The 11,539-nt window shown below is 53.8% G+C and overlaps 1 protein-coding gene across 1 annotated transcript; it reads left to right on the forward strand.

Moving 5' to 3' along the window:
- Positions 1–1,233: 1,233 nt before the first annotated feature.
- Positions 1,234–11,530, forward strand: Otop3 (otopetrin 3). The gene is made up of 7 exons (XM_058580981.1): positions 1,234–1,398; positions 5,345–5,761; positions 5,849–5,985; positions 6,546–6,604; positions 6,870–6,988; positions 8,881–9,695; positions 10,802–11,530. Exons 1-7 carry the CDS (start codon positions 1,380–1,382, stop codon positions 10,970–10,972), a joined length of 1,737 nt encoding a protein of 578 aa, XP_058436964.1. The 5' UTR covers positions 1,234–1,379; the 3' UTR covers positions 10,973–11,530.
- The last annotated feature ends 9 nt before the right edge of the window (positions 11,531–11,539 follow it).

An 11,539-nucleotide genomic window follows, 5' to 3' on the forward strand; every position in this document is an offset into this window, starting at 1 on the left:
ATTTGTTATGAATCATAGATACTCTACTATGCTACTGGTCTCCACTAGAAGTTATCCTTCCTGTCCACTGAACCACCTATAGCCATTAACCATAAACAGCAGAACATTTCTTCCCCTCAAAATGTTTTAGGAATCTCAGGAACTCAAGTTTATAACATAGATATAAACAGTTTGGTTCTAGTTTAGGAGGACTTTGGGAAAGTCAGGTCCCCACCCTTGGATCTCCTTAAACCCACTCTCTCCATGGGAGTCTCTGAAGGGCTTCCAGAGAGCTAGGATGTCTACTTTGCCAAAGGCTAAAGGGGTAGCCAGGGATGGTGCTACACACCTGCAATATCCACGACTGGGGAGGCTGAGGCAGAAGGATCTCAAGTTCAAGGCCAGCCTGGACAATTTAGCAAGGCCCTATCTCAAGATTAAAAAACATAAAAAGGGCTGGGGATGTAGCTCAGTGGTAGAGCACCCTTGGGTTCCATCGCCAGTAGAAAGAAAAAGAGAGCGTGAGAGAGGAAGGAAGGAAGGAAGGAAGGAAGGAAGGAAGGAAGGAAGGAAGGAAGGAAGGAAGGAAGACCAGAGGAGTTGGAGACTGAAAGCCTGACCTCCCAGCCAGAGAGACTGGGGGCCATGGCTGAGCTGGGGGCTGGGAAAGGAGAACATGGCATTTGTGGGAACAGTGGCTTCTGGAGCACAGGGGATATCAGAGGAAAGCTGCCTGGACCCTGCAGGATTAGCCCAGTGGGTCTCAGAGGCCACAGCGGGAAATGAAGAGGGCCCAAAAGGCTGCCTTCTCCCCAGCCTCCTATCGGGCCTCCTGCCCAGTCAGAATGAGGCTTTGTCTGGGTGTCTTCACCCAAAGTTCGCTTTTGCTTTAAGGAAGAGGGAGGGTCCTGCAAAATGGGCCATCACACGACAGCCTGATGCTAACTAAGTAGGGTCCAGGAAAAAACGTGACCCCAGACCTGGGACGGAATGGTCCCAGTCTCAACTTGGCCACCAGAGGAAAACGTGGCCTGAACCCTTTACTGCGGATCTAAGGACGTTGTTCCCCACTCCACCCATCCCGAGGGCAGGCTGCGATCGCAAGGCCGGTTCGCCGGCTGGTGACCCTGCCTTTCCGCGCGTGTACCTCCTCCCGGCCCTCCCTCCGGTCCAGCCGCCTCGCTATTGGCTCCTTGGTCTGGGCTTGAGCCCCCGGAAAGGTAATTAACGAGGGATTAATGAGATTCCCAAAGTCAACAGAAAAATCGATGGGCTGTGGAGCCTGAGCGGCGGCTGCGCATTCCCGCGGGGGGAGGGCATCGGTCGGGAGCGCTGGACCTCACCTGGACGGAAGGTCGGAAGGTCGGCGCTGTGCCCCAGTTGGTGGTTGGCCCGCGGCGATGCCTGCCCAGTCCTCAGGTAAGGCTCCCTGGGCCGTAGCTACACCGCAGCGCCCTCCGACCGCTGGTAGAACATTCCCGCGGGACCAGCACCCTCTGTTTCCAAAGCGGGGTTCAGGGGCTGCAGGGATTGCTGCGAGAGGACAGGGCGACCCGGGAGCGGTGATTCCTTTCCACCGGAGGTTAGCCCCTCTCTGCCTCCGACCTCAACTCAGGTTCTGCGCCCACCCCCTTTCCGCCCACTGGGGCGCACAGGGATCAGCAGGGTGCGCTCTGCACAGCTCAAAGTGGGCGCCGAGGCCAGGAAGAAGCAAGAAACCTGGATAGGCGGTTAAAGGGGTATGGGATCAGAGCTGCCTGGGGTCTGGAGCACGTCGGTAGCAGCTGCCCCTGGCCTGCAGTCCCTGGAATGGCCGGGAAAGAAATCCCAAAGCATCCATGCCCACTCTCAGCAACCTCCTCTGGAGCTGGTCCTATGCTCTTGGTCCCGCGGCGCGCCCAGGCAGTTCTGCGGCTTTCATCGCCCGCCTCTTACCTCCATCCATAAACCAGTTTGATGTCCTGGCCCTCCCTTGGACTGGCGTTGCGCCAAGAGCGAGCCAGGGGGCGGCAGAGTCCTTGTCAGTTCCAAGCGCACTGGTCCCATGGGTCCCTGCGCGACCCCTACCTGCCCACCACCGCACCCTGCCCAGCAGGTGAACCTAACTCATCCCTTAGATAGTTCCCTTCAGCAGTTGCTGGAGTGTTGAACCCTAGGGGACGAGGTACTCCCAGGGTGAAAGCCCTGGAGGGAGAGGACCAGGAATCAGTGTCCCCACTAGTCTTGCAATCCCAGCAAAAACCATTCCTGAAATTCTCTTCCCCAGGACCCCAAAATAACTGTAAGAAAAAGCACAAATAGCTAACACAGAGGGCTTTCTGAGCCATCCTCTGTTCTACGTCTACTTGTGTGTATTAAATCATTTAATTCTAACAAAATCCCTGTGACAGGGGTTTTATGCATTAATTCCTTCATTTATTCATCCAAGAAATCACTGCTCATCTCCTGTGCACCAAGTGCTACTACTCCATAGTTGTATATTCCTTTTACAGATGAGGACACTGAGGCACAGAGAGTCTAAATAGCTCATCCAAGATCACAAAGGTAGAAAATGCCAGAATCTGAGCTCTTCAACATTAGAATAACCAGATCACAGAGGGGTTGGCAGGTTCTGGGAAGGGTGAAGTGGAGCTGCCAGGGTTGGCAGAAAAGGAGCAGGGAGGTGTCCCAGGGAGCCCCTGCCTTACTCAGTCTGGGTGGGGGAGCCTGGGAGGAAAAGATAACAATCATCTGGAAGCCGCTAGGGCAACATTGGGATGGAATGGGTTAAATGGGGAGGATCTCTGTCCACAGCTCTGGTGCTGCAAGCTTCCTGTAAACTCCATTGTCACTGAACCTCGTGCCTGTGCTAGGTTTGGGGGGATCTGAGTTAAGTAAGACTGGCCTCTACCCTGGAGGAGCTCTGACCTTGAGGGTACTCATAGCATGCCTGACAGCGCACACAAACTCTTGACAGAGAGGAGTGGCCACCTAGCAAACAGCCACCAGCCGCTGGGGCAAGAGGGAAGGCTTCCAGGGGTGAAGAGGATGGAGGAGGGCCACTGGTGGGAGCTGGCAGGGAGGCAGGAGACACAGCCGTTCCAGGAGGGCTGGCAGAAGCCAAGACACCACAAAAGAAATGTGGAGCCTTCACCTGGGCCTGGACACATGTGGAGGGCAGGTACTCAGTGTGACCACGGACCTGAACAGGTAGGTGAATTTAGCCAACGATGACAGAATGGACTGGGGAAAGGGAGAAAATCATTTGTAAAATCTCAAAAAGAGGCCAAAATTTTAGTATTCCATTTGCTTCAAAAGAGAAGAGCAGAAGGTATGATATTGCTGGGGGTGTACGTAGGAGAATGGGGACCCAGAGAGGCTACATTGAAGAGCCCAGTGTGGTGAAGATCTCCCGAATTTGTGCAGAGAAAAAGACTGAAGCTCTTGAAGCTCAGGGTCTCAAGGGAAAGACAGACAAAAGTAGGGCTAATTCAGATAGAGCATGCTGGGTGATGTGCCAGCAATCCACAGGGGTGGGTGGGAGTGCTAAGGGCGGTCCTCACCCAGCCTGAGCATGGGTCAGGGAAAGTCACATAGCAGAGCTAAGTCTTTGCTGAGTCCTGAAAGACAAGTTGTTGTCACCAAGGGGCAAGAGGGATGGGCACTGGAGGCAAAGGGCCAGGTGTGGGCAGAGACAGGGAGGTGAGCAAGAGCAGAGAGCATTCTGGGAATTGCAGCAGGATGATTCAGATTGTGAGCAGGGGAGTGGGGCCCGAGGACCATGCTTGAGAGGTAAGTTGAGGCTAGACCAGGAAACAACAATGGCTGCTCTGCCTTGAGTGCATTGTGCACCAGGCCCATATAAACACCTGCTGTCTCATTTGGCTCTGAAAGGCCATTCAGGCCACGGCTGCTGCTTTGGACTTTACACTAAGGGCAACTGGTTGCCTCTGCAGGGCTGTCAGTATGGACAGGCACCATGGGCAGGAAGGCCAGGTCCAGGAGAGAGTGGAGGGGCCTCTAAATAGAGTAGTAGTTGTTGGGGCTGAGAAAAACCAAGGAGTGTGGGAGCTGGAATGGACAGGCTTGGCACCTGTGGAGAGGTGAGAAAAAGGGGAGAGGCAAGGAGGGTGCCCATTTCTCCATCAGGAAATGCAGGGATGGAGACACCACCATGAGATAGTGAATGTTAGGAAGCAGGAGAATGGGGCCGTGTGCACTCAGAGCCCTGAACCCAGAGCACCTGCAGAAGCCCAGCCACCAGGAAAGCATGCAGAAGCAGCAAGATCATCCCTGCTCTCGACCATGGCTCAGTCCCACAGGGAAGAATGCCCAAAGGGGCAGGTAGGCTGGGCTCAGAGCTGCAGGAATTGGGTGTCCTGAGATCTGGCCCAAGTTGGTGGTGACAAATTAGCTGTCCTGAGTGAAAGCTCAGGGGAGGTGAAGAAGCGGCCAGAGATATTCAGGGAGGGAGGAAGGCCAAGGATAGTGTCCCAAGTCAGGCTGGATATCCATGGGACAGCTAGGAGTGATGAGGAGAAACAGATGGAAGTCAGTTCTGGCAAAGTCAAGAGCATAGCATCCATGTTGATCCTGGCCTGTCCTATGTACTTGACAGACATTACAAATCAATCCTAGAACTGCCCCCCCCAACTTAAAATGCTTTAAAAATAATTATAATTACATCAGTAATGTGTCATTTTAAAAAACTAGAACATTAAAGGTAGAGAAAAGCCTACCACTTCCATCCCAGTTCCCTGATCTCGTCTCCAGAAGAAACTCCTACTGTGAACCCAGTAGGCATCTTCTAGACCTTACAAAAGTCATTTAAATATGTCCCATGTGCCCACAATAGAAAATTATTTCATATCAGAGCATTCTTTCCTACCAAGCCCAGAATCAACCTCAGGATTCTTCTCAACACAACATCAGGCAATCATAGCCCAACTAAGCAGAGAAGACACTTGCTTGTGCTCCCTGATTTCAGGAATGAAATTCCTCCCAGAAGTTAGCGGGGTGCAAGCTGCCTTTTGTTCATGAAAAGTAGCCCTGGGAAGTACCCAGGCCAGGCACTATACAGATGTCCCTGGTTTCCTTGATACTGAATCAGGAAGTGGGGAGGCCCAGCCAGGGGTGAGGGAGGTAGTCCTCCTGCCAGTAGACATAATCCCCTACATTTATGTGCAACACAGAGCGTTTCCCTCTCCCTGGTCTGGTTGAACCTCCTCGGTTCCCATAACATAGATGGGCAGCTGCCATTATTTTCAGTGTTCCAGTCACAGAGATTGAATAACTTGCCTTAAGTCACACAGCAGTTAGGGACAAGGATGGAAATGGAACCCATGTCAACCTGACAACCAACCCAGGACCCTTTGTCCCTCTCTAGCTCCTGTTGATGCTCCACCCATGCCCTCTGCAGAAGTGCAGGAGAATGAAGCGGGCCCAGCCAAGGAGGACCAAGGGAACGTGGGGGCCGAGGAGACAGGGGCCCCCAGTGCGCGCCAGCAGAAGTCCTGGCTGGTGCGACATTTCTCCCTGCTGTTGCGGCGGGACCGGCAGGCCCAGAAGGCCGGGCAGCTCTTCTCAGGACTGCTGGCCCTCAACGTGGTGTTCCTGGGTGGGGCCTTCATCTGCAGCATGATCTTCAACAATGTGGCGGTCACTCTGGGCGACGTGTGGATCCTGCTGGCCGTGCTGAAGGCCCTGTCCCTCCTCTGGCTCCTCTACTACACCGCCGGCACCACGCGGCGGCCCCACGCAGTGCTCCACCGGGACCCTCACGCGGGACCCATTTGGGTTCGGGGTGAGTGCTGGGTGCTGGGTGGATGGAAATGTCCCCGGAGGGAGAGCGGTCCTGGGGAAGATGCCAATGCCCACCTGGCCTGGCCAGGCTCCCTGGTGCTCTTTGGCAGCTGCACTATCTGCCTCAACGTCTTCCGCATGGGCTACGACATGAGCCACATCCACTGCAAGTCAGAGCTGGAGCTCATCTTCCCCGTCATCGAGATCATGTTCATGGGCGTCCAGGTGACAGACCTCCGGGGGACATACCCTACCCACCCAGGCCATATGCACACATACACACCTACTATACCAGAAACAGCCACATAGGCAATACCTATGGTGTAGACCCAGGGTGTAGACACACACACCACAGTCCTGCAAGGATACCCACTCCCTTGTCCACACCCACACACCCACATCAACACACAGCATGTGCCTTCGCGGACACTCCTCAGATACACAAACCTCCTTCATAATGGCATCCAACTCTCTCTAGAGTTTCTCCTGTGCGCCAGGCCTTGTGTGGGGAGCTGCATTTACATCACCTCCTTTATTCCCCCCACCAAGTAGGCATTTCTCCATAGCAGTGGGCATTTTGGCCCTTTTTAGAGCTGGAGCAATTAATACTCAGAGGTGTTTTGCCACTGGCCCAATACCACACAGCAAAGAAATGGCAGAGCCAGGACTCTAGCCCACACTTCCTCACTGTGTCTTCCACGGCAAATACACACAAGCAGCTGGGCATCCACACCATGGTGCCACTACCCCACCAGCCCCTGGGTTCAAGGTCCTGTCTCTTTCAGACCTGGGTGCTCTGGAAACACTGTAAGGACTGCGTTCAGGTGCAGACCAACCTCACTAGGTAAGCTTTCTCTCCGCGAAACGCCTTGCAGTGTTTTCTGTGTCCCCCCACCGACCCCCACACACGACAGCCTCCCTGCACAACAAGGACCTGAAACTGTGGGTTAGTCTGGGATTCATCCCAGTGGTCCCTATGCTGGGTGCTCCTGAAGTCCTAATGTCACATGGGATCAGGCTTTGAGACCAAATGGTCACCCTCACGCAGTCTATGGTGAGGACTGGGCACCCGGGGAGACTGCTGTGAGCAGAGTGTGACCTCCCTCCAGGTGTGGCCTGATGCTGACGCTGGCCACAAATCTGCTGCTGTGGATTCTGGCTGTGACCAATGACTCCATGCACCGCGAGATTGAGGCCGAGCTCAGCGCCCTCATGGAGAAATTCTCAGGTACAGAAACCAGAGCCTTGTGCGTGCACGTGCGCGCGCACACACACACACACACACACACACACACACACTATGCTCCCCCCAAGCCAGGGAGGCTCGGGAGTTGTAGAGCTGGAGCCAACTCTAGAGACCAGATAATGATTAGAGAGAAAACTGCAGTGTATCCTGGGTACCTTGGTGCCCATCAAGACCTGGTGCCCTGTAGCCCATTCCCACTAGCCACGTAGCCCTGTGTAAACTAGCCACTAATCCTTGGCTGGGCTAGTCACTGAGAAGTCCTTCAGGTATGCACCCAACCCGTGGTATTTGCATTTCACTTACAAAAAAATTGGGGGGGCCTGAAAGAAATGTTTTCTTAATATAATTTTAGGTACCTAGGTATATCATGAGGGATGGAATATTTGTGGGCAGAAAAAAAAAAAACTCCCTGGGTTGTCCCATTTGCCCAGTTCTCTGTACAGTTCACCTTAGAAGCCGTATCCCATAAACCCCACGAGAACCTTGCAATCCGTGGGATTCAGCCACACCTGTGAGTCTACTCCCCACCCTGCCCGCAGCCCAGCCCTGCCCGCGCAGTCATTTACACACCCACTGCATAAATCATGGCACGCCTGGATGCTGTGGGCATGTCCCACAGTCTGTTTACATTTTTCAGAAAATCTGTGCAAAGAGAATTTGAGGCAAGCACATCATGGATTTTTTATTATTAAAAAAAATCTCTTGGGGCTGGGGTTGTGGCTCAGCGGTAGAGCACTTGCCTCACATGTGTGAGGCACTGGGTTCAATTCTCAGCATCACATATAAAAAAATGAATAAAATAAAGGTCCACCAACACTAAAAAATATTTTTTAAAATATTTATTTTTTAGGTGTAGATGGACACAACCCAATGCCTTTATTTTTATGAGGTGCTGAGAATCGAACCCAGGTCCCACCCGTGCTAGACGAGTGCTCTACCACTGAGCCACAATCCCAGCCCTACTAAAAAATATTTTTAAAAAAATCTCAAATACACAGATGAGTTGAAGAACAGCCATCACGGAGATATAACAATTATCAATATTTTGCCACATTTATTTTATTTTTTGCAAAAGTACAGAAATCGTGTCATTTCATCTCAAAACATTTCAGTATGCACCTCTCTAAAAATAAATGTATTTCCCTTTATTACCACATGCTAGTGTAATTGCCAACAAAATTCCTTTTCATCCTCCTGATCCTCTTTATTGATTGATATTCCACTTTCTCCAACCAATTCAGGGAATGTCTTTCTCAGACATTGGTTCAAATATGCAAGGGATCGGGTTGACACTTTCCGTCTACTTTTTCCTAACAACATTGATATTTGTCAGTTGCTTCCTAGGGATGGCGTTTAATTTGTTCCCCTCTCCCCTGCTTCTCCTAAAAATTGGAAGTATAGACCAAAGTCTGAATTCCATTCACATTGGTTATTTTTAGCACCAGCGTTTCCCTGGCCATGATGCTGTGTGTCTTGAAGGGCACTTGACCCAGGACACTGATATCCTTGTCATCCAAGCGTGTGTTGCTGAGGCTGAGATCTGGGCTCAGGTGGGGCAGCCAGGTCCTCCGATGTAAATTACGGGTTTGCCTTGCCCGGCAAGCAATTTGTGGGGTGACATTTGGCACCAGGAATCCTGTTTACGTAAGCTCGGCTTTACGTAAGCTTGGCTCCTGGCTGACTCCCTTTGGGAAAGAAAGACTTTTCTGGGATTTCCAGTTTCTGTGTCCGGGTCTCAGTCTTCACAGCTGTAAAATGAGCAGCTGGCTGGGAACCTTCTACCTCTGGCATGTTCCAAAAGGGGGACAGGAGTGATTTGCGTCCTGGGAGCCGGCCCCTCCTGAAGTCTGCCCCTCCGCCCCTCCCCCTCCCAGGCAACGAGACCAACACCTGCCTGTGCCTCAACGCCACCGTGTGCGAGGTCTTCCGGAAGGGCTACCTGATGCTCTACCCCTTCAGCACCGAGTACTGCCTCATCTGCTGTGCCGTGCTCTTCGTCATGTGGAGGAACGTGGGCCGCCGCCTGGCAGCCCACGCGGGCCCGCGCCCCGGCACCCCACCCTTCCACCTGCACGGGGCCATCTTCGGGCCGCTGCTGGGCCTGCTGGCGCTGGTGGCCGGCGTGTGCGTCTTCGTGCTCTTCCAGATCGAGGCCAGCGGCCCTGCCATCGCGCGCCAGTACTTCACCCTGTACTACGCCTTCTACGTGGCTGTGCTGCCCGCGATGAGCCTGGCGTGTCTGGCGGGCACGGCCATCCACGGGCTGGAGGAGCGGGAGCTGGACACGCTTAAGAACCCCACCCGCAGCCTGGACGTGGTGCTGCTGATGGGCGCCGCGCTGGGCCAAGTGGGCATTGCCTACTTCTCCATCGTGGCCATTGTGGCCACTCACCCGCAAGAGCTGGTCAACCGGCTCATTCTGGCCTACTCGCTGCTGCTCATCCTGCAGCACATCGCTCAGAACCTCTTCATCATCGAGGGCCTGCACCGCCGGCCGCTCTGGGAGGTGCCTCCGGAGGGCCCCGCAGGGAAGTGCGAGGCCCAGCCTCCCCGCAGGGGCTCCCTGCTGGAGTTGGGCCAGGACCTGCGCAGGGCCTCCCTGGCCTATATCCACTCCTACAACCACCTCAACTGGAAGCGTAGGATTCTCAAGGAGATCTCACTCTTCCTCATCCTCTGCAATATCACAGTGAGTGGCTGGACTGGGACTTGGGCGGGTGTGGTACTGGCAGGTAGATTCAGGACTCAAGAAGTGATGCATCAAGGTCACATGCTTCTTTCTAACCACAACAATGATGCTTGAGAAGAGGGAGTGTCAACCCCAGCTCTTGCCAGCTGCCCAGCACGAATAAATGTGCCGAGCAGACAGCGAATTCTCCTTACACATGTGTAACATTTCTGCCCTCCAGAAACTTACTGTCTAGTTGGAGAGAACCAGGGGACCGATTAGAAAATTACTGCTGAACTCATCATTCACTATATTTGGTCAAAAGAAGAGCTCAGCAAGTGCAAGTGTCTGATTTTCTACTAAAAAAAAAAAAATTTAAATCTCTAATTAAAGTCAGTGGTGACAATTGCTTAGCTTCTAGTGGTTGCTAAGTTCCAGGGCCACCTCTCCATGCAACATCTTCACATTTAACCCTACACAAAAGACACTGTTACTGTCCCCACTGGACAGATGAAGAGACCAGGGTGTAAGTTGTTTGGCCTGCCAAAGGTCCTATAAGTGGCAGGGTTGTTTGGTCCCCAACCCCTGATGCCCTGAAAACACCCCAGATATGAGAACCCCTGGTCCATAGAGAGAACAAGTAATATATTGGCTCTTAAGTATGTTAGGAGCTCAGTAAAAAAAAGCATGGGCCCGAGTGGCCAAGGCAGGCTTCAGGGAGGTTTGATCTGGGGCTTGAGGAATGGGTAGAATTTGATCAGGAGGGTGGGAGGGGAGGGGGCTGGCTGTAGCTGCAGAAGAGTGAAGCCTGAGCTCAGGGTACAGGGGAGTCCCCAGGCTGCTTGCTGGGAATTCCTGCCATGTCATGTGTGGAGGCTGCCCCAGGGCTCAGGATGCATCTGGAGTTCAGGTTGGCCCCAGACAAGCCAATGAGGAGGTGCTCAGGCTTCTGTGGAATGGGAACAGGAGGACATGGGGGCAGAGGAGGTTGCTCCCAAAGCCCAAGGCTGATGGGGTGGGGCAGGGCCAAAGGAACCAAGGGTACTGGGGCCTGCTTCCCCCAAGCTGAGCACTTGGGGTGTGGCAGAACCCTCCCCCACTCAACAACCCCCTCTCCCTCTCGCCAGCTATGGATGATGCCTGCATTTGGCATACACCCAGAATTTGAGAATGGGCTGGAAAAGGATTTCTACGGTTACCGGACGTGGTTCACCATCGTCAACTTTGGCCTGCCTCTGGGGGTCTTCTACCGCATGCACTCTGTGGGAGGGTTGGTGGAGGTTTACTTGGGGGCCTGAGGCTGCCCCAGGAAACCACCCTCAGCAAAACCCTGAAGTGCCAAGGCAGGGGAGATGCCAACCTGGAGTCTCTGGGAAGATGCTTCATTCCAAGGCGCAGAGACCAGCCTGGGGCTCCCAAAGCCCTCTCCTCCCCAAGACTTGCCGACCGGAGAAGACTGCCTATAGCTCAAGACCAAGGGCAGAGTCTGGACACTGATCTTCAGATGCCCACGTCCAGGCCTGCACACACGGCCGCCCCTGCCTCACCAGTCCGCAGCCAAGGGTACACCCCAGGAGGCTGGTGAGGGCCCGTGCTACACTTGAGAAGGGCCAGTCCTAACTAACACAGTCTAGGGGCTTTGGAGACGGCCGCCCCTCCCCAGCCAGGCCTCCAGGGGTCTGCTTCCTCCCCTGGGAGGGGTGCACGGCCTGAGTATGGCCAGGACCTCCTGCAAGCTCATAGCTGGCAGGCAGCCCCGCCCCTCCCCACACACCCCGTCTCCTAATGAGCTCGTTAATTAACTGCCAGGTGGGGTTCAACAGCTCTCTGCTGCTGCCATAAACCCTGTTTGTTTGATCGATCAC

Source organism: Marmota monax, unplaced genomic scaffold (assembly GCF_021218885.2).
Source record: "Marmota monax isolate L192 unplaced genomic scaffold, Marmota_monax_Labrador192_F-V1.1 WCK01_AAM20220418_F8-fsc00292, whole genome shotgun sequence".
Classification (NCBI taxonomy): domain Eukaryota; kingdom Metazoa; phylum Chordata; class Mammalia; order Rodentia; family Sciuridae; genus Marmota; species Marmota monax.

What these genes read in the sequence shown, in the direction of transcription:
- Otop3 (XM_058580981.1), top strand. An exon ending in GGGACCCATTTGGGTTCGGG is followed by an intron (nt 5,762 to 5,848) that starts GTGAGTGCTGGG and finishes TGGCCTGGCCAG; the next exon opens with GCTCCCTGGTGCTCTTTGGC. An exon ending in CCTCATGGAGAAATTCTCAG is followed by an intron (nt 6,989 to 8,880) that starts GTACAGAAACCA and finishes TCCCCCTCCCAG; the next exon opens with GCAACGAGACCAACACCTGC.